At 33.3% G+C, this 21,945-nt stretch overlaps 4 protein-coding genes across 4 annotated transcripts; 3 read left to right on the top strand and 1 right to left on the bottom strand.

Annotated features, from left to right (window-relative positions):
* Positions 1–3,431: 3,431 nt before the first annotated feature.
* Tsp_08115 (conserved hypothetical protein) lies at positions 3,432–4,183 on the top strand. The gene is made up of 3 exons (XM_003373473.1): positions 3,432–3,519; positions 3,676–3,870; positions 4,161–4,183. Exons 1-3 carry the CDS (start codon positions 3,432–3,434, stop codon positions 4,181–4,183), a joined length of 306 nt encoding a protein of 101 aa, XP_003373521.1.
* Positions 4,184–5,588: 1,405 nt separating this feature from the next.
* On the top strand, positions 5,589–11,914 carry Tsp_08114 (putative DOMON domain protein). The gene is made up of 24 exons (XM_003373472.1): positions 5,589–5,646; positions 6,061–6,128; positions 6,182–6,276; positions 6,342–6,466; positions 6,538–6,630; positions 6,787–6,861; positions 6,975–7,069; positions 7,122–7,194; positions 7,276–7,413; positions 7,742–7,894; positions 7,944–8,152; positions 8,193–8,541; positions 8,770–8,807; positions 8,836–8,979; positions 9,048–9,396; positions 9,456–9,491; positions 9,611–10,156; positions 10,266–10,282; positions 10,318–10,687; positions 10,758–10,888; positions 10,939–11,000; positions 11,057–11,196; positions 11,256–11,389; positions 11,468–11,914. The coding sequence occupies exons 1-24, from the start codon at positions 5,589–5,591 to the stop codon at positions 11,912–11,914; spliced, it is 3,945 nt and encodes a 1,314-aa protein (XP_003373520.1).
* Positions 11,915–12,520: 606 nt separating this feature from the next.
* Tsp_08113 (hypothetical protein) lies at positions 12,521–16,446 on the bottom strand. Its single transcript, XM_003373471.1, has 5 exons — positions 16,401–16,446; positions 15,423–16,132; positions 13,883–13,964; positions 12,632–13,779; positions 12,521–12,526 (listed from the first exon to the last, which is right to left on the bottom strand). The coding sequence occupies exons 1-5, from the start codon at positions 16,444–16,446 to the stop codon at positions 12,521–12,523; spliced, it is 1,992 nt and encodes a 663-aa protein (XP_003373519.1).
* Positions 16,447–17,241: 795 nt separating this feature from the next.
* Tsp_08112 (conserved hypothetical protein) lies at positions 17,242–21,834 on the top strand. Its single transcript, XM_003373470.1, has 7 exons — positions 17,242–17,291; positions 18,595–18,690; positions 20,416–20,740; positions 20,810–20,967; positions 21,041–21,328; positions 21,380–21,490; positions 21,561–21,834. The coding sequence occupies exons 1-7, from the start codon at positions 17,242–17,244 to the stop codon at positions 21,832–21,834; spliced, it is 1,302 nt and encodes a 433-aa protein (XP_003373518.1).
* Positions 21,835–21,945: the final 111 nt, after the last annotated feature.

Here is a 21,945-nt window from a genome sequence, read left to right as displayed (position 1 = left end):
ATTGGAATGACCACAAAATGTGAAGCTGGTTGTTGCAATGAGATGAATTAAGACTAAGAGGAAAATACGGGTTGCGTTTCATTGCTAGCTACTCGTATTAACTTCTTAGGTATAATTCAAATCTTTCGACGAATTTCTTTCTTGACCAAGTTTTTCTGTTTTTCTTTTACCAAATCAACCCTAGTAATAGGAAATACCCTGAAATATATTATATCAATGTATAACATTTAAATACGAAACATTTTTGAAATGATGCCAATCCTTTTCAGATTTCCGCCAGTAATACGTTCACTCTGGCAACCGGTGCTCCACTGCTAGGCTAAAGTGAAATTGTTCCAGTGAAGCTCAACTTACCATTCCACTTGTATAAAATAACAAATCACATAACGCTTTTGCCGATATTGTGACAGTCAAACAGAACCAAGAAGAGATACGGGTAACACGTTAAACCTAGTTACGCTCGTACTACTTCTTGGTTCTGTTCAACGTCAGTGAAGAAGCCAATTCAAGGGACGTAAACGACGTATAAATGTTTCAATTAAACGTGCTGAATTGATCCGAATCCGGTTTGCCAAAACAAACAAGCACCAAGCCATTCAGCACGACCAAACAACTCTCACTGACTGAATAAACGCCGACGCCACGGTTTAATAAGGAAAATAATGATAGTCAGGTAGATTTTATTAATGTCAATCTACCACAAGAACGTATTGAAAAATGTGGCTTAAGAGATAAAATAACAAATAAAATTAATATAAAAAATTAAGAAGATGTTTATTTTTAATTAAAAAATTTTTTTTTGCATTTTAAACACATTGGTAATTTTTGCATTCCATAGAAATTATACGATTTTAAATACAGCCTACGGGATGAGTACAAACTCTTACTATGATAATTTTTGAAAGAGAGTTGTAAATTGGTGTTATATAATTTAACAAGGTATTTTATACGTTGAAAATTTTCAATTTTATTTGCATCACGATTCTTTGTAAAACTGTGTCATTGTAATCTGTCTTATAATGACAAAATGAAAATATTTGAAACATAATTTATGGTATTATTAACATTACTTGCATAAATTAATAAATTCTATAACAACTTTTGTCAGATTGATGCTTTTTTTTAAATTACAGTAAATCAAATGTAAAATAATGCATTTTTATTTATGCGTTATGTATAATAAATTAATTATTTTCCCTTTATAATCTATTTTCTATGTGAAACATCAAGAAACAATCAGTTGCTTAGTGATGAAATTTTTATTTAATAGTGCTACCTGATTTTCAAAAAAGGAATTTGACATAAAAAACGTATACTCTAACAACACTGTTTTGGTATGTATGAAAGCCGCAATTTGACTGAGCAAGTGCTTTCCGAAAAATTCTCGATTCGGGATGTTCTTAACGATAAATTTATTTCACAAGCGAGGAGAAAGTAAAATTAAACTGATATCAAATGTCATTGTTTTTACTTTTTACTTTATAGTTTCACTTCTGGCACATTTATTTTTGACAATTACAACGTAACTGACTTGAAATGATGATCACTGTAACGGTAGTCAAGATTAAGAGCACGAATACTTTGTAACAACGAAAGATTTCAGTGAGTATATTTGTTCTGGGGTAAATATTTTCTCAATTGCGAAAGAGTAAGACAAAATTAAACACTGTAGTAAATGGAAAAAGATGCTTGTTTAGTTAGTTCAATTAGGCATTATATTCTGAAAAACAATGCATACATATATTTATTTATTTATTTATTTAAGTTTTGACAATGCAAAATTTTCTGCATTCGTTATTTGGATTTTTACTTTCACAAAATTAAACATCATTGCTGAATAAGAGAAAACATTTAACAGCTACTTCAATATACATCTGTCCGTGTGTATGAAAGACATGTTTACTTCATAAACAGAGGAAACTTTCTCAATACGTAATGGTTAGAAATTAAATTGTTATGTTTAATAATGAATATTTAATTATCGGTTAGATCATATCTTTTCAATGCATTTCTGATTAATTCATCCTGCTGCTTTGCACTGACGTCGCTACGTCATCATTTTGTGGTTCTCAAATTATTTTTGCATTTTCATTGCAATTACTCAACGCTTATTTAATGTCTAATTAAATGTACGTCGACTAGTAATAATATTTACGGCTCTACTAAGTTCAATAGTTGAATAGCTAAAATAATCTGCGCTTGGTTCACTGTTTGAAATGCGCACTGTTCATTTTCATTTTGATGTTTTTGAGCGGTCAAGAATTGTTCTCTTAATCCCAATATACATTAGTGCGCACTTTTTGAACGGTTTACATCATCTGAAATTCATTACTCTGTTTTGAAATTTAAAATTTCTTTTGCTTCAGTTCCGCAATGATTCCTCAGTATTTATTTTTGAAATTCAAATTTTCCAAATCATCTGCCCTACGATACCTTTCAGACAAGTTTTTACACTGAGTTTCATGTAATTATTCATTGCTCTTTTTCTTAATGCATATATAGGTGCTATTACAAAATGTATGAAAGTAGAATACCAAAAATCGATGCTTAATGAGACGTTAACAAAAGAACTTTAACTTCATTTGCACTATGATATTAGTTTGTTAGGAAAATTTTAAAATGTTTTTCAATTAAATTAAAAATGGTATAGAAGTTTTGAAAAAGTATTTTTCGGAATTTAGAAGCTCTACATTTTCAATTCCATTGTCCATTTCGTATAATACATGACTACCGTATGCAAATCATGCCATGCAGATAAAGTAGGTATTAATGTATTCATAGTGTGCAATTATTGAATTAGTTGGTGGTGAAGTAGATTGCTTTGCTCTGTTGAATATTCATTTCCAGCTGAACTACGTGAAAGATTAAATGAAAGCATCAATTTTCGTAGTTTATTGTACAAAAGTGTGCAAATAATGAAGCGGACTGTTGACGACGCTTAAAAATAGAATTCCGAAAATGCAAATACATCTCGATCAAACAATTCGAACTGTAGTTCTATTGTGAGGCAGTTTATTCAGATTTTTTCATTTGTCAGTGTTGTAAAAACGGTTGAAATTTAAAAATCAATAATAATGAATAATTTTAAATATTTGAAAATGAAATTCATTTTCTATTTTCTTCATGCGAATACAGTTTCGTTGAATAAACGTACGAAACAGTTGGTAGATAATTTTCAACATTCGCATAATAGATGAATGTCATTTCGGTGAATTTTTGTTTTGTACTTTAATTATTACTTAATTGATTTAATATTATTTATGAAATTTAAATATGACATGTTGATTTCAGTTGTGGTATTTGATTTGAGAATTTGCATATTGAATTTGATAATGGAAAAGCATGTTGGAAGAATTGAAAAGAAAAAAAACAAGAAGAAGAAGAAGAAGAATTAGAATTGAAAAAGATAGAGAAAGTAATGTGTATAAAATATGATCGTCGTTGGATATGTTGTGGAGATGTTGATGACCCAAATAAGTGTAAGAGCCTCCTGGCAGTTGTCAAATGTGTCGCATTCTAGTTTGCAGTTCAAGTTGAAATCTAGATGACCTCCTGTACACTGGCGCCCCGCTGAATCGATAACTTAAGAACGGTTGATTCAGGTGTATGGAAGCAGTTTGTCAAATTTTGAAAGTTTGTGCAAGTTTTTACAAAATTAATACTGCATCTTTGAAGCTTTGCTAACAGTTTGGAAAAATTCAACAACAAGAAGAATGAATATCGTCAAAATCAGCTTACTGTTGTTAGCTTGCTTTGCTGATTTGGGCATTTCAATTCGGCTCATCTATCCTCCGGAACGATTTCCATTTTTCGACTTTGCACCATTATCCGATATATCATCATCCTGTGATTTTTCTCATTTTGAAAAAGGTAAATCTATTTTCTTTTTCTTTCACTTTCATTTTATGTGGAAAAATTGTTATCATAATGTGATTCATAGTGGATTTTTTCCAGATTCAAATCAAATTATTACTGTAGATGCAGTAACTAGTTCAGTCTTTTATTTATTAATTTTCCATTCAATGGCGCAGAGTTATTAATTTCAACGATAATATTAATAGGTTGCATTTGATTGTGATATATTATTTTTGGAAATTATTAAATTTCCATGATAGATGGGATCGTCATTACAGTCAGAATTGAAGTTTATACAAATTTAGTTTACACAAACGTCAATGGATGAATGGATAATTTTTCTTTTGCACAAAATTGAAATTGAATAACAAAGCAATTGACAAAATTGCAGTGAAATTTCAAAAGTACCCATCTTGGTAAATAGTGATTGACTGGCAGTCTCAAAATTGACCTGAGAAATGAAACGGAAATTCATATTACCGTTTGATGGATTGGATGGGAAAATTTGAATGCGTCCACTTGAAACGGACGATGACCTCTCTCTCTCTCTCTCTTGCAAACTTTTGCAAACTTCATTTCAACTAATCCGGCAGAAGTGGACCAATATGCAAATTTTTACTAAAAATAATTTTAATGTAATTCATGATTGCTGAGATTTTTGGCAATTGAATTTTATATATATTTTTTTTCATTCGACACAAAAATTTTTTTTTGCCAAATAACCATATTAAGATTGTTTTTTGTTTGTGAATTTTACCCAATAGTTAGATGGAAGATGGATGAATGGCGCGGAGGGTGGGGAGGTGCACATTTAAATTACTGTAGAAAAAAAGAGAAAGAGAGAGATTGGCTGGAATATGCATGGAGAGATGATAAATGTGCATCGCTTGCAAAATAATGCCTGAAGTGAATCATGTTGAAATTACCATTTCCCGAGCAGAAGGTGTGTTGTTGTTTTTCAAATTGGAGAAATTCCTTGCAACTAGTTTTTCATAAACAAGTTAAACCATTGCTATTCGGCTTCATCGATAATTTGTTTCTTTTTTCATCATGAAGCGTGAAACAAATAATAAAATTGCACATTTTCTTTTTCACACAGGCAATTTTCAATTTGTCCATTATCATTATTTTTCATACTGTAATTGCAAATGTAATGAGAAATGTTGTTTGAAATATTTTACGCCAAAGTAAACAGCAGCCAATGATGATGATGATGATGATGATGATGATGGGCATTTGATTTTCCACTTTTTGTTGCTAATTGAAGCAATTTTCGCTAATTTCCAATCGCATTGTCATTTCTACTTTTGTTATCGATTTTCACTCTATGCAAATTTTCTACTGGCTCCACGGTGATTGTAATGGTCGTAATTAAAGTTTACTGGTTGCGGGGTCGTGTGGTCAACGGTCTTGACTAGCTGTTGTTCTGTCTGTGGAGAGACTACTATTTGCAGCAACTTTCTCTTGTGTTCTCTTGTTTCGCATGTTTCTATTTTTATCACATGGAACACATTTGCACAATTGGAAAAGTTGTTCAATTTGTATGATACAAAAAATCCAAGCGTCCATTCAATCTTATTTATTATTCATTTGTGATATTTTGACATTTGATTCATTTTTTCAAAGAACCGTTGCATGTGGTGAGAGTGTTCAATTTTCTAAGTGTAAATTGCACGAAAAGTGGAACTGTTAAAAAAATTAGTATAAACTTTGAAGTGATTAATGTCGTGTTGATGCCATTCAAGGTTGCAACAGTTGCCAGTGTCCTTGGCCTGAGCAATACACAAAGCAGTTTAGCAGCTGTTGTACATGTACTTTTGCACTTTTGTCAAAATTTCTCTGAAATCCCCTCTCCTTTTCTCTCTCGGCTTCTGTATGCCGTATATTTTCAATTTCATCAATGCGAAAAAGCTGAAATTTTCAATTGCAACCCTGACATGTAACATTTATACAATTACGACAGTTTTAGCTGTCATGAATTGGAAAAAATTTTTTCTTCCATGATCATTTATGAAATTGATCAACACCATCATAATTTCTTTTGTAATTGTAAATAATCCATAATGACAATGTAATATCAACTTATCAATTATTATCCATGTATGTTTTTTTGCATAATTTTCCAAGTTGACATTGTGTATAAGTTGGAGTTTATGTTGAAATCATTTTATTGTAAATTGATATTTTTATTGAACATATTTATAGATTTTGTTACTGATGTCGAAGCAGGATCACCTTTGACAATAACATGGATTGGGGACGGAAATCATGTGGTTCGTTAGTAATGCAACTTGATTTTCTTTTTCTTCATTTACTTTCCCTACAGGAGAACATCACTTTTGAACTGGTGGATCACGACCACCAGACAACGTATACATTCGATACATTCAATGCTAGAACCAAGGAACAGCATGGAATTTTGTAAGTTTCTGAAATAAACTGGTGACTTTTGAAATTTCTATTCATCACATTATTGGTCGTTCCAGATTGCATATCGTTGAACTTTTCATACCGAACAGCGTGACTTGTATCAGTTGCTTTTTGCGTATTTTTGGTTACACGTCAAATCAAAAATTCGAATCCTCTTGTTCAGATGTGCAGGTTAAAAAAAGTAGGTTTTCCTTGTAATGGATTATTTTTGTTGTTTTTGCTGAAGTTGATTCATTAGAAATTTACCTTCAGCTGACGTCCAACCTTGCTCATCACGCGGTAAGCTGATTGATGGTAAATGTCGTTGTGAGCGCCTTTACTATGGACAGTATTGCCAATTTAGAGGTTCGTATGAAATATGTTATTCAATTTACTAAATTATAATTAATATATTAATAAAATACAAGTGAATTGTTTGTTATTGTAATATTTAAGAAAAGGTAAAATTGAAGACAACAATATTTCAATAATAATTCAAATTATACACTCTTTGAAATGCAGATGATTGTTGGAATGATGAAGATTGTGGTGGCAATGGTCAGTGCATAAGATTGGAAAAAAACGTTTTTCCCAAAAGTTTGTGCTTTTGCAATCCCGGTTGGTTCGGTTCTAGATGCAACTTGCGTATGGAAAATTATTTTCAAACTGTTTCAAAATTATTATTATTATTTTTTTTGTTGCTTTTCAAGACTCGAGCGATGCTAAATTGAGTATGAAAAATCCAAACCTTTATCGAGAGAGAACATTTGCAAAGGACAGTAAATTTTACTGGCGAATATTGGAGGTTTGATTTGTTGATCCAGTGAAAATTGATGTATGGTAATTTTATTTTCTAGGAACAAAATGAAATTGAAATAGTGATCCGCTATCCTGGAAGAAGTTGGATTGCTGTTGGTTGGAAGCCGGATGGTAAAGAGCCGTTCATTATTATTATTATTATTATTATTATTATTTCCATTTGAACATTGATATGTATATTTTACTGACAAGATGAGATAGAACGTTGTCCTCCTGAAGTAAATCACTACGAAGAATTCAAAACGGTTGACGAAAGCGGGCAAATCAAGTCAGGAAACGTAGTACCAGTTGAAGGCAAAATGGCAAGTTCAAACGCCGATGCCGTTTCAGGTAAATAAAAGTAGCGTCTGTAGTTGCTTTGCTTCTTTGCATTCTGCTTCATTCTACATATGCTTTATGTTGCATAGATTTTTTTCTTAATTTTCACGTAAAGGTAAGTTTTATAACTTTGCACAACTTTGATTCTTTTATTTTAAAAAAACGGTCATCATCATATTTAGCATCTAAATCTTTTAATGTTAGCTTAATAAGTGAATGTTGGTTCAATAGCATCAATTAGTAATTAACTAGTGCTTGTATATTTCCAAAAATGGTAAATAATAAACATAAAATGCTTTTATTTGCTGCTGACATTGCATTTCGAAATTTATAATCACAGCTGAAGGTAGAAGAAATTTAGATGTGTTTTCTGGAAAAGTACTCGAAACAGAATTGCCGAAATTAGTCACTGCTGGCCCATCACCGAATAATTTTATCACTGACATGACCATATCGGTGGAATTGCCTCTGGAAACGAATGCTTTTCAATCGAGTAAAATTATGAATTAATTGTTCTGCTTTGATGGAGTTTTTCTTTTCAGCAACCATCTCCAGTGAACATTGCTACGGTGAAATGCACTGGCCATCAGCATGTACCACTGATTGCACTTATCGTGCATCGTGGAGTTATGCAGAAGAGTCTGACTTAATTGAATTTTCTATTGAAGCGAAACTGACACCAAATTCTTGGACGGGGATTGGATTTTCTTCCGAACAAAGAGCGGTACAGAGTTGTTTATGCTTGGATGAAGTTGGACAAAATTAATGCTATCCTTTTATCTCACATTCAGGATAATGTGGACATGATCATGGTGAAAAGTGTAGATGGCTCATTGACTGTGCATGACATGCACGGAAGACTGGAAGAGTTGATTCCTGATTCTGTACAAAATGTTATTGTCGCCGGAGAACTTGGATCCCACGAAGATGGAATTTTACGAGCATCCTTTAGCAGACCACGGACCACGTTGGACTTTCTAAATGACGTTCAATTCACTGATAATGAGTGTTTTTACATGGTATTTCCTGTCGAAGGTGGTAAACTTGACCGAGATGGAAGCATTTCTCAACTGGCTTCTATTATCAAATTCTCAGGAAAGAAAGTCTGCGTGAAAAGTTGTCATACTATAACAAATCACAGTATGCATATTTGGCATCTTTAGCACAAAATTTAATATGAAACTTTTTAAAAATACATAGCCTAGTAAATTTCACTTATAAATAACTATTTAAAATGAACTAAATGTATAAAGTAAGGGAGTGCAAGATGTAAGAAGATATTGAAAAAAAAACAACTGAATCTTTGAAATATTTTTATCAGTGAAAATCAGGGGTGAAACAATTATTTAAACTATGCAATATTATAAGTTGAAAATCATGAATCAGAAGTTGTGACGTTTGGAAAAGTTTATCCTTTTGAAATGATCATTTCAGAAAATTGTCAAACTGAATACAAATATCCGTCTGACTGTACAAACAACGACTGTGAATACATGGCAAAGTGGAAATACAACTCTGACGATGACAGCGTCACATTTCAGATTAGCTCGAAAAATTTGGACAGATGGACTGGAATCGGTTTTTCTAGAACTGGTTCAATGGTACGTTCAAAAATAATCTCACTCCATTTAAGGAATTAAATTTAGCTCAACAGCGACATTATTATGGGATGGGTGCATGATGGTATGGGTGTTGTAACAGATCGATTTGCGTACGGCAAGCATCAGCCAGCCATTGACAAAGAACAGGACATTTATGATGTAGAAGGCAGGATTGATGGAGATGTTCAAACAATTACGTTTACTCGAAACAGAACAACCACTGACTATCGAGAAGATTTGCCTCTTACAGAATGTTTGTATTTCTTGTTTCCAGTCGGTGGAGGAAGCATTAATGCAGCAAATGATGTCGATCGCCTCAATCCAAGCGCAGCAATTGGATATCACGACAAACTTTCTCCACAGATCTCTTCTGAACCTATTTGTATTTGCACTGGTATTACAATTACAATTGCAGTTGCATATTGTAGTTGAACTTTTATTGTTAATTTTTAGGCCCTCCGTCATCATCTTTTCGTCATAAACGTCAAGGTATGAATGATTTGAAAACAGTTATTCTTTTTTTTGCTGAAGAAGTAATGTGTTCATTTGATGAAACGTTTCATTTCGAAATGAGACGAATGAATACTTTATAATGGTAATTTTTACAGATACACAAGCACCGATGTATTTGGGATGCTCAGATGTGATTATTGGTTCTGTTATCAATGATCAGTGTCATATCAAGGCAGTAGTGAAGGGATTGCAAAATGAAACTCGTACTGATCAAATAATTCGATCCGCCATTGGATATGAAAACGATGCACAAACTACTATCATTGTTCGACGTAGACTAAGTTCTCCGAGCAATGTTATGGCTCCTGTTCGAGATGAGCGGGTGACTTTGCTTTGGGCAAAAGGGACGATTAAGCCAGCAGCTGCGGATGCGGATGTCAATTATTATATGGACAGTGCATCGCTTTACAAACATCACGAATTGTATCAACCAAATACATACCAAAGTGGCATTATGTCGATAAACTTTTTTGAAAAGCCATCTTATGACCAGCAGTCGATTTGCGGTGGGCAATTCACTTATCCAAAGGCGTGCGGTGAGACAGCACCGTGTAAATATGAAGTGCAATGGGAGCGAACAGGTCCGAAAGTGCAATTTACATTCAAAGTAAAAATTGCCCGTAATCATTGGACTGGAATAGGTTTTTCTGAAAATGGAAAAATGGTAAACAGTAATTTTAATCGTAGACGAATTTGAAATTTTCTGATCGTTTTCCAATTTGAAATAATAATTAATATCAATTCTTGAAGTAGTGTTTACTTGCGAAGTTAATAATAGTTCCATTCGAACTGAAATGTTTAGGCTGGAAGTGATGCAGTAATCATATCAGTGTTGGATGATGGAAAAATCGAAATTACCGATCGTTTTATTTCTGATTACAGCGAGCCTACGGTTGATGAAAATCAGAATATTTTTGACATTGACTACACCTACAATAACGGAATACTGAGAGCACGTTTTTTCCGTGCTTTAACAACTGACGACATGTCAAAAGACATCAGCTTGGAAAAGTGTGTCTACTTTTTGTACCCCTACGATGGTGGAGAAATCAACGACGACGGAAGTATGAAAATGCATCAAAATGTTCCTGAAAGATCCGCGACGCAAATTTGCTTGGGCCATTGTCATTCAGATGGAACGATAATTCAAAAAAAGCAACCAGAATTCAATGGTAAAATTTGAATAATAACGAAACTTCTTTCTGAAACACGTTTCACACGAGGATTGTACTGTTTATTAAGCACCATTGAGTACGTCAAAGCAAACTCGATATCGACTTCGTTTTACTGTTTTGAATCATAATTTCACTCAAGAAATGATTGGCAAAAACGAACAGCAGAACCGGCAACTTTTGCTTCATTTAGAGAACGCGGTAAGCTGTAAAATAATAATTTCAATGAAAGTTAATAGCAATAATTTCAGATTGCCAGCGTTTTCCGAAAGAAATTTGATGAAAATATTGACGTGCATTTGTCAAGCTTAAGGTACACTATTTTTCCATTGAACATAGGCAGGATAATGTATATTTTGCATTTACCAGCGATTCCAAAGTGGACATGATTTTAACATCAGATGGACATCTTACAACAGATGAACTGTATGATACAATCTTACCAGCAGCGAGAAGAGGACCAGTAGAAAATTTTCAGATTGATCAGAACAGTGTCGAAATTGCAACACGTTAAGCATTGTAATGTGAAATGTTCAGAATTGTATAATTGTTTCCGTTTTTATTTTAGTGGATCAATCTCCAACAGCAGAAGAAATTCGAAACTACATTATTATTGCGGTTGTATCATTGATCGTTCTGGCAGCAATAATATTCACTATTTACATATTGTGGCGTATGGGAACACGAAAGAAGAAAGTCATGGTAAGATCTGTATGGAATGACGATGATTTTAAAAAAGTACTTATGAAAAATACAAAATTTAACATCCAATTGTTTCAGTACCCTCCACAGATGTCAGGTGAAAATGCGAAACACTACGTTAATTACAACTACGCACCAACATATCCGATGGGCGCTCCTTTGTATCCATACTACCATCACTATCAGTACTCCAATACAAGCACGGTTACAGCGCACGACAAAACACCAACTCCACCGAGACCGACAACGGCTCGTACTGATGGGTTTGGTGCAACGGCAGCAGAACAGAATAAATCGAAAAATACAACTACTTACGGCGAATGGCGGAACCGTATCTATGGGAACAGAGCCGTCGACGGCGCATTACAATCCAGAACTCCAAACAACAATCGTTATCAGCATAATGACTCAAAATCGAAGCCTTACGTAACCTATCCGAACGATCCGCACAATTACTATACTTTGAACGGAACCAGTAGACTGAGCCGAGGCCCTGGAAGCTCTGTTACATCTCAAGGCAGGTGATGTGTCTTATTATTTATTGGTAAACACATTGTACAGAACTTCACAAAAAGAAAGCAACATTTAAGCGTGTTTTCTTAAACGAAATCAAAAAGAAATCATAATAAATTGCTATTAGTGCAACCTGCTATTCTTATCTGTTTCATTTTCTATCAGTGAAAATCAATTGCATCATATTCTACTTCAGTTTAGATATAAATAATATACTAAAGTGGAAAAACTTTCTATTGTTTCCCACGGTGCACTGCTGACAAACGACAACGCTTAATGTGAATTTATTTATTATACAATCATAATTATATCAACTTTAATTTGGTACAGATAATTAATAGAAAATCCAAACTAAATTGAAATTCTACTCTATCATTTGTTTCTTAAAAAATATATTCATGTATAAATTAAAAATGAGTATATAACAATGGTATAATGAAAATCAATTCAGATAACAATGAGTGAAAAATTTACAAAATGAAATGGAACAAAATTAATCAAGTTCAAAAATACAGTATATTTCAAATGAATATTAATTTTACGAAAATATAAAAATGATGATTGATCATTGAACTAATCGGCGATTAGTTCAAATTCAGTAACATTGAGAGAATAGCACTATTTCTGAAAATGCAAGTCTTCGTTCAACCATAATAATGTGTTCATGTATAACATAAGAAAAAAAGACCAGCCATTCATAATACGGGGACAGAGGAAAAAAATAAACACCACAAATGCATAGTCGATCACAAAGCTCAACATAATGCTTCTAAGCCACGTATTTCTAACAAGTACATTTTGATTGTCAGAAGCATTTTCTTCAGCAATCCCAAGTTTCTCTGAAGCCGCGTTCGCTTTTTTGGCACTTTTCTCATTTTGGCAATTTGCAATCATTGTTGTCGCCTCTTCAGAAACTTTCATTTCTTGAACATATTGCGCTTCAACCGTTCGAACATCTGTAGAATCATGCTTGCCATCTTCATCACCTTCTGAAGCTTTTTCTTCAATTAGAATCCACTCTGAAGCGGTAGTCGCATCTTCACTGCTTTCTGCAGTTTGACTTCCAAAATCGAGGAACGAATTTTCCCTGATTTGACTGTTACCGCTCAAATATTCACATATTGAAATTCCAAAATTTTGTGAATATGTCGGAACACTATCCTCGATCACTGAATCCTCAATTGATGAACTGACCGACGCGAATATATCGCATGATGCTAAACTGCTGGAAAATGTACTCGAATAATTTGAATGCTGGTGTATGAAATTCGAGTCATAGGAACTTCTTTGACTGAAGTCATCGTCCGGCATTAATGGCTTCAGAAATCGTTCATTATCGAACTGTTTATGTTCGAATATTTCAATTGTATTTATACTATTTGAGACCTTTATATCAGAAGTCGAATTTTCACTAATATCAATGCTCCAAGATGCTTTTTCGAAAACTTCTTCTGCTTCAATAATTGCAACTTCTTGCGAAGCTTTCCTCACTTCCTCTCCTTTCAAACTTTCACTGTCTTCGTCAACGAACTTTAACGGCCCAAGACGTTTCTCCCTGTCCAAATGTTCATTTTCCACAATTCCAACATCCCCTGAATTACTGTTAGAGTCTACGTCACTTGTGGAACTCATGCCGTCTGCAGTGATCGACGACCCCTGTAGAGAAGCAGATTCTTCGATCGAATTTGCCATTTCCACATGTCTCTGTTCACCTGAAACTGTATCTGATTCGTTAATATTTTTCGAATCTACATCAACCGCTATGATCAACGACGCTTCTTCAATACCTTCTTCCTTATCAAAGTTTTGTTCTTCATTCGGCAAAACCTCCTTCAATGCGCCCTGCGCATCATAATCATTTTCTTCAATTTCACTACCTAAAACCAGCAAAGAAGGTTATTCAAAAACGTTTCTGTAGTATGAAACTTTCCATTTGTATATTTGAACTGCCTCCCAACATGGTTTTATTTTTCGATTTACCTTTATTAGTCTGATGCTTCATGTCGGCGCCAGCCATTTGATTCATCGACTTTTTGTTCAATTCATCGACACTTTCTGCTGTCTACATTAGAATAACAAATTTAAGTGTAATGTTATAAATTACCTGTGATAGTTTGAATATCTTACATTTTTTTCCATTTTTTTGCAGTTGTTTGTAAAACGTTTCTTAAAGGCTACTCGCTTTTACCGCAAACACTAAACTGAATCGACTGTGTTTAATGCTGTTTGATATATATGGCACATTTTAAAGTGAATTTTGTTTAAACTGAATTGAACTACAGTGAACTTTAATTTCTGATTGTCAGGTATAAAAAGTGAATAGCGATTGTACTTATTTTAAAGTGAAAATTTGTCTCAATTTTATTTGGGAATATACTGAAATTTTGACAAAATTATGTCTACAATTTGTTTTCATTTTATACATAATGTTGTTTAAAATATCTTATAATTCAAAAAACTTTTTAGTTATGTTTTCTAAATTTAGATTTTTTTCAACAACTAATTTGTCGTACTGAACTAAAGAGAAAAACGTATTTTTTTGCAGGATATCTTGATTGAAAAGATAAATTTTTTGTTAGTTTGGTGTGATGCAAAAATTTATCTGTAGCAGAGGAGTGAAATGTGTTGAGCAGAGAGTTGAGCGGTAGAAACTTCATTTTGGGTACTAGTGGTGTTTGAGAATTTGCCGGGAATAGTAGACTGAACTGATACCCTGGAAAATCGGTTACATCTCAAGGCAGGTGATGTGCCTTATTTATTGGTAAACACATTGTACAGAACTTCACAAAAAGAAGCAACATCTAAGCGTGTTTTCTTAAACACAAAGAGAAATCATAATAAATTGCTATTAGTGCAACCTGCTATTCTTATCTGTTTCACTTTCTATGAGTGAAAATCAATTACATCATATTCTACTGCAGTTTTGATTTAAATAATATACTAAAGTGGAAAACTTTTCTATTGTTTCTAACGGTGCACTGCTGACAAACGACAACGCTTAATGTGAATTTATTTATTATACAATCATAATTATATCAACTTTAATTTGGTACAGATAATTAATAGAAAATCCAAACTGAATTGAAATTCTACTCTATCATTTGTTTCTTAAAAAATATATTCATGTATAAATTAAAAATGAGTATATAACAATGGTATAATGAAAATCAATTCAGATAACAATGAGTGAAAAATTTACAAAATGAAATGGAACAAAATTAATCAAGTTCAAAAATACAGTATATTTCAAATGAATATTAATTTTACGAAAATATAAAAATGATGATTGATCATTGAACTAATCGGCGATTAGTTCAAATTCAGTAACATTGAGAGAATAGCGCTATTTCTGAGAATGCATTTCTCGGTCGTGCAATGACATTGCGTGCATAAAATATAACGCAATGAATAGCGCAACAACTTCTACCGGAGTCAAAAAAAACGCAGAAAATAGAAAAACCAACCCCCATCCTATGCATCGATTTCTGCTTTTTAAGAACCACCAATCGTCGTGAAAAACGTCCCTTGCACAAAATACAACTTTCTTAGAAACGGCTTTGGTGTCTCCATCGTTTTTTGAACTTCCAACATCTCCATTGATCGACGACGCTTTTGCAGGAACTTTATCTTCGATCCAACATTCCACTAATACAGTCCGCACTCCTCTTGTTTCAAATCCTCCTTTACCGTGTCGACTTACGGGTAGTTCCACTACACCAAAACGTTCATGCACTACATCCTCAAAGTCACCAATTAATCTCTTCGTTTTACCATCCTCGCTACAACTTTCACCATGCGCATCCAGCGACGATGCCTGTTCAGAATTTTTCCCTTCGATACAATGTTTCATATCGTAAAAACCAAACTCCTCAAGATCAATTATGTCGTCATCGTCAGTGTAGATAAACTTGACATCTGAAAGGTGGGAAGACAGCTGCTGAGTAGCTGTCTTTTCACCCATATTTTCCCCTTTCATAATCTGTACATCGATTGAAGCGCAACTTGTCGCATCGAGATTATTCGAAGTTTCATGAACTGCTGTAATCGACGACGCTACATCTGATACCGTCTCCTCGGACGAATGTTGTGCGTTAATTATACCAACATCTCCTGAAGTACTCTTAGAATCTACGTCACTTGTGGAACTCATGCCGTCTGCAGTGATCGACGACCCCTGTAGAGAAGCAGATTCTTCGATCGAATTTGCCATTTCCACATGTCTCTGTTCACCTGAAACTGTATCTGATTCGCTAATATTTTTCGAAGCTACATCAACCGCTGTGATCAACGACGCTTCTCCAATACCTTTTTCCTTATTAAAGTTTTGTTCTTCATTCGGCAAAACCTCCTTTAATGCGCCCTGCGCATCATAATCATTTTCTTTAATTTCACTACCTAAAACCAGCAAAGAAGGTTATTCAAAAACGTTTCTGTAGTATGAAACTTTCCATTTGTATATTTGAACTGCCTCCCAACATGGTTTTATTTTTCGATTTACCTTTATTAGTCTGATGCTTCATGTCGGCGCCAGCCATTTGATTCATCGACTTTTTGTTCAATTCATCGACATTTTCTGCTGTCTACATTAGAATAACAAATTTAAGTGTAATGTTATAAATTACCTGTGATAGTTTGAATATCTTACATTTTTTTCCATTTTTTTGCAGTTGTTTGTAAAACGTTTCTTAAAGGCTACTCGCTTTTACCGCAAACACTAAACTGAATCGACTGTGTTTAATGCTGTTTGATATATATGGCACATTTTAAAGTGAATTTTGTTTAAACTGAATTGAACTACAGTGAACTTTAATTTCTGATTGTCAGGTATAAAAAGTGAATAGCGATTGTACTTATTTTAAAGTGAAAATTTGTCTCAATTTTATTTGGGAATATACTGAAATTTTGACAAAATTATGTCTACAATTTGTTTTCATTTTATACATAATGTTGTTTAAAATATCTTATAATTCAAAAAACTTTTTAGTTATGTTTTCTAAATTTAGATTTTTTTCAACAACTAATTTGTCGTACTGAACTAAGGAGGAAAACGTATTTTTTTGCAGGATATCTTGATTGAAAAGATAAATTTTTTGTTAGTTTGGTGTGATGCAAAAATTTATCTGTAGCAGCGGAGTGAAATGAGTTGAGCAGAGAGTTGAGCGGTAGAAACTTCATTTTGGGTACTACTGGTGTTTGATAATTTGACCGAAAGGCATAACATTCCAATTTTCGAACAATCGTGATCAGAGATTAATATGAAAATTAATTCAGTGATAACGGAATACTAACGTGGCAAGCAATGAACGATTCGTTAAAGATAAGAATGCGAAGGCCGAATAATGAAGTGCAATGTTGTGATGAACAGTCAACTGCTGTGGCTTATTTCGAGGTTGGCCTGTTGTCATTGTCCTCTTTTTTTTCTTGTGGCATTTCCCGCTTTTCTGCCAAGTTCAGTGAAATTGAAGAGCGAATTCTGCGAAAAGTGTCCATTGATTTAATATCTGTCTAAGATATTCTTTAGAAGTATTTTATTTTATTGTTGTTATGTGTTTGAAAGCAGCTTTTAATTTTTGTGACAAAAATGTGCTTCTTATTGGAATGCTTTTATCTTGAAAAGATGACGTGAATATTAAGAAACAATGTCGAGCTTTGAATGCTTTTCAATAGTAAACACGCTGTTTGTTTAAAATGTTGCATATATGTAAACAATTGAACGCGTTTATTGCTCGTTCTCTTTTTCTTTCCTTTTATGCATACGTTTTGTGCTTATCGATGATACTTGAAAAGCTATATAGTGATTGATATTCAAGTTGATTTTGTCGATCAATGTAAGGAATAGTAATTTTCTGTTTTTGTCGAATTTGATATAGACTTTTTCAACGTTCAACGTTACATTCAATCAGTGTAACAGTTGCATCATTTGAAATTTTCATAAAATATTATATTCTAAAACTGATTTATCTGAAGAAAGTACACAAAATGTTTTTTGAATTTTGTGATATTTTGTTATTTTGTTTTTCAAAAATGAAGGGTTGCAATTTAAAAATGAACTTGATTTTTATTTACTTATTCTATACGTACGTACATTGATATATATATATATATATGTGTTTGTATGTATGTTGTTTGAATTTGAGGATATTTATGTAGCAAGTTTAAATTTTAAAGTGATAAAAAAAGATTGTTTCCACTGATTTTAATGCAATGTTCATTTTTTACGGTAAATTTTCTTCCCTCTTCCTAATCCCATGAAAAAGGAAAAAATTTGATTGAAAATAAAAAAAATTCATGCTCCGTTTACAATATGATTTACAATTGTTCGACCACTGCCGGTCGTTTGTCAAAGCTTACGCTGTTGGTTGGTGTGATTCCATTTGTTGCCGGCTGTTCGTAATAAAATATGTCAAATTGCATCTCGTCCATCTTTGCCATTTTGACTTCTTTTCGTTTCAGGGGGTTGAAACCAGATTTTTCTATCAAAAGCATACCCAGTCGTACGCTGGCAACCTTGCAAACAAATGGGAAGGCCTCATTTTAGAGACCATCATTTAGCATGCTATTATTATTATTATTATTATTATTATTATTATTATATTTATTTATTGTGGAAAATTGATTTTCATTTAATTGCTAACAGTTTGTTGTAGTTTATTTTGTTTGAAAATGTTTTTAACAAAAGGTTTTGTTTTCAGAGCATCAACTGTTGAAATTGAAGCTAATCCAAGAAGCCCATTGCTCGATATCAATACCGATAATCAGATGATAACTGCAGAGCAAAATGAAAACAGGTGAGTTAAAGATAGATAGTCAAGAGAGACAGAGTGGAAGAGATATAGAATGAAATATAAATCTTTTCTTCAAATATTTGAAGTGAAATATAAAATTGGCATACTGTAGGAATTTTAGATATTTAATTTTTAATTTGTCGCTTTAATTTTATACAAGTTGCGTTTGTAATTGACGAATCTCGGTTTTGATAAGCAAATTGTGCTCAAGAATCCAGACTAGACAGTATATTGAGTAAATAAATATTCAGTTTAATCTTCGCAGTGCTAATCAAGCGCGCTGAAAGAAGCGAAGCTTTCCAAACAGCCCATTCTCGACGCAGAACAATTCCAGCGTTCTTTTGCGTTTCGTCGTAAATTTCTCAACAGTTTTTTCATTTTTTGAGAAATTGAAATCCCAATGACGTGAGTAATATTTATTAATATTCTGATGAGCAGCATTTTGCAAAATTGATAATTTGTCAAATATTTCAAAATTCCAATTTTAATTTGAACGACATTGGAAGAAATTTTTTAAATATTTTTTTGAATCCTGCTTTTTTTGTATTTTTTTTCTTCTTTTGGTCGTCAGGGTGACTGATGGCAATGCTAATTTAAGCTTATTTTTCATTCCCTTGTACTACTACTACTACTACTACTACTGCTGGTGCTTTTGTTGGGCCTGTTGTTTTCTGGTTATCAGTGTCAAGTTTTGCTTTTTTTTCTCTTGCTCGTTAAAAATTATGGCAACATTTTTCAAAGTTGGCATTATCGAAACGAATCTATTTCTCTGTTGGATTACGTTTGCGTTTGTTGTTCGTCATTTTTATTATATTCTATGATCTTGATGATGCAAATGAATGGGGAAAATTGCAATTTTGAAAAAGTAACACTTGCATCCGGCAGCGTTCACTTTTGAAGCGCGTTATTATTACTTTTGAGAATATGATGCTTCACGAAATTGAAGAACACTAATCTGATCATTCGGGAACACCACTGTTATTTCACGTGCAGTTGTTCCACGTGCAAGTTCCTTATTGCATGAATTTAAGCCTCATCACTTACCGTTCATGCTTGCTTGCTTGTTCAACAAATTGTTGCTGTTTGTCATTTTTGAAATTATTTTATTCAGTTCAAAAAAATGAAATGAAATTGAAACGAGAAAAATGTTCTACGCAGCGCCAGCGGAGGATGGAAATTTTCTTCTTTACATTTTTTTTCCTTGTTTACTTGTTGGTTTGTTTCCATAAATGACAGCCGATCGATGATCAATTTGCTTTCGAAAATTATTTATTTGAACAGTTGAAGAATTTTGCAGTTGAAATTTGACATTTCATTCTGATGAAGAAGAGTCGAATTCTAGTTTGTGGCAATTTATTAATTTTTGGCAAAAAGTTCATCTCCTGTCAGTGATAAAACTAAATTGTTGGACAAGAACAATACAAGTTTGTTTATTTGTTTGTTTTGGCTTTTTGTAGCACTTTTCGTCGATTTTTATCATTGAAATTGAAGAAAATTATTCATTATTAATTTTTTTAAATTATTTTTTAATAAATTATTTCCAATTATTTCATTTCATTAATTTGAAAGTTTCGGATGAGGATTATTTTTCGTTGTCTTCTTCAACTGATCTAATAATCATTTGTCAAGAGAATTGTTTGAATACTTGAAATAATATTCTCAGTTCCAATATTGATGCATTTTGCCAATTTCCAAATAGCAAAATTGCATGTTATCTCATTTCTTCAGAGGGGGATATTTGCGTGTGTTTGTCGTCACTTGGAAACAGTTATTGCACTGTTTAATAGAGACAGGCAATGACAACGTTGAAAAGCATCCATCTGCTGCATATTGTGCACGAAATCTTTTTCATCTTTGTTGCATATACAAATTAGATGGTACTTACTTTTCAGATACAAAAAATTCTTTCAAATACAATTTTGATAGATCGCAGTCGAACAACAATGCTTACACGAATAACGTGGAAGAGCTGGAGGCGAAAGTTTCCATGTTGGAAATGGAAAACTATGAACTCAAAGCAAAACTTCGAGAAAATCAACATTTCATAAGGCGGGTTACTGTAATTTTGCATTTGTTTCAATGGGAAAAAAAGAACCTCTTTTGACATTTCAGAAATCCTCAGAACAGTCAAATGAAACAAGACGTTCAAAAGAAATACGAAGAATTGTCATCAGAATTGTACAAAGCTTACCTGGAGTTGCAAAAGGTTCGCTCTGAGTTGGCTCATTCGAAGAGTATGCAAAACAACGAAGATGGTCATCAAGCGGAAAAGAGGCAAACGTATAATCGAAGCAAAAAGCCAATTGTATTTTGCAAATTGATTTTATTTTTCTCATTCGCTTCTTCTTTGCAGTGAAAATATGGATAACATGGTTAGGGAGATTGACGCTTTGAAAGCATCTCTTGACAGAGAAACTAGCCGAGCTGATTGGTACCACGGGGAGGTGGAATATTTTCGACGTCGAGTTCAGGAACTTGAAAATGAAATTCAACGACGCTCATCTGAACACGCTCAAAACGACAGTGCTTTCAGGGAATGTGAACGTCTTCAAGCTCAACTGCACGACATGACCAACAAAGCCAAATGGTATGAAGGTGAAAAGGAATATTTCAAACGTGAGATGGAAAATTATTCTTCGAGGTAAGTGATGCCCAATTTGCTGTAAAAATGCACACATTTCCATATATGCAGATGTGCAGAGTTGGATAAGTACAATTGTACCATTAAAAATATTATCAACGAAGCTCTGATTGTCAGGAAAGATCCCTATTACGATCGTCAAAAGTGGAATTTAGCCCAGGTGTAAGTGGACAAATTTACCAGAAGGAAAAATTTGAAGTGGAAAATTTTCTTTTATAATTTCACTTTTCAGATCGTCCAATGAGAATAAACAGTTTCGTCATGTAATTTTTAAGTATGCTTGTGCGACAGCGCATCAGGTGTATTTGACAGCCAGCTTTTACAACTGGGAGTGCGCCATATTGATGAACAAGCAGGACGATGGAGTTTGGTCTATTGGAATTGACGTGCCGTTGGGTCGGCATGAGTTTCGATTTTTGCAATTGCAAAATTGCGACTGTAGCTCTCAGCACCCCACTTGCTACAACGATTACGGTAGTATGAACAATTGGATCATGGTAGAATGAAGAAAGGTGGCAATTTTGAATTAGAATTTTAGCTTTCGGTTGCTTTTATTACACAATTTGCCCGACATCAAAAATTAGTATAATTTCCAATTCGAAAATCTTTACTCTCTT

Source organism: Trichinella spiralis (assembly GCF_000181795.1).
Source record: "Trichinella spiralis strain ISS 195 chromosome Unknown Scfld6, whole genome shotgun sequence".
Classification (NCBI taxonomy): Eukaryota; Metazoa; Nematoda; class Enoplea; order Trichinellida; family Trichinellidae; genus Trichinella; species Trichinella spiralis.
This window is presented reverse-complemented; position numbering and strand designations above follow the sequence as displayed.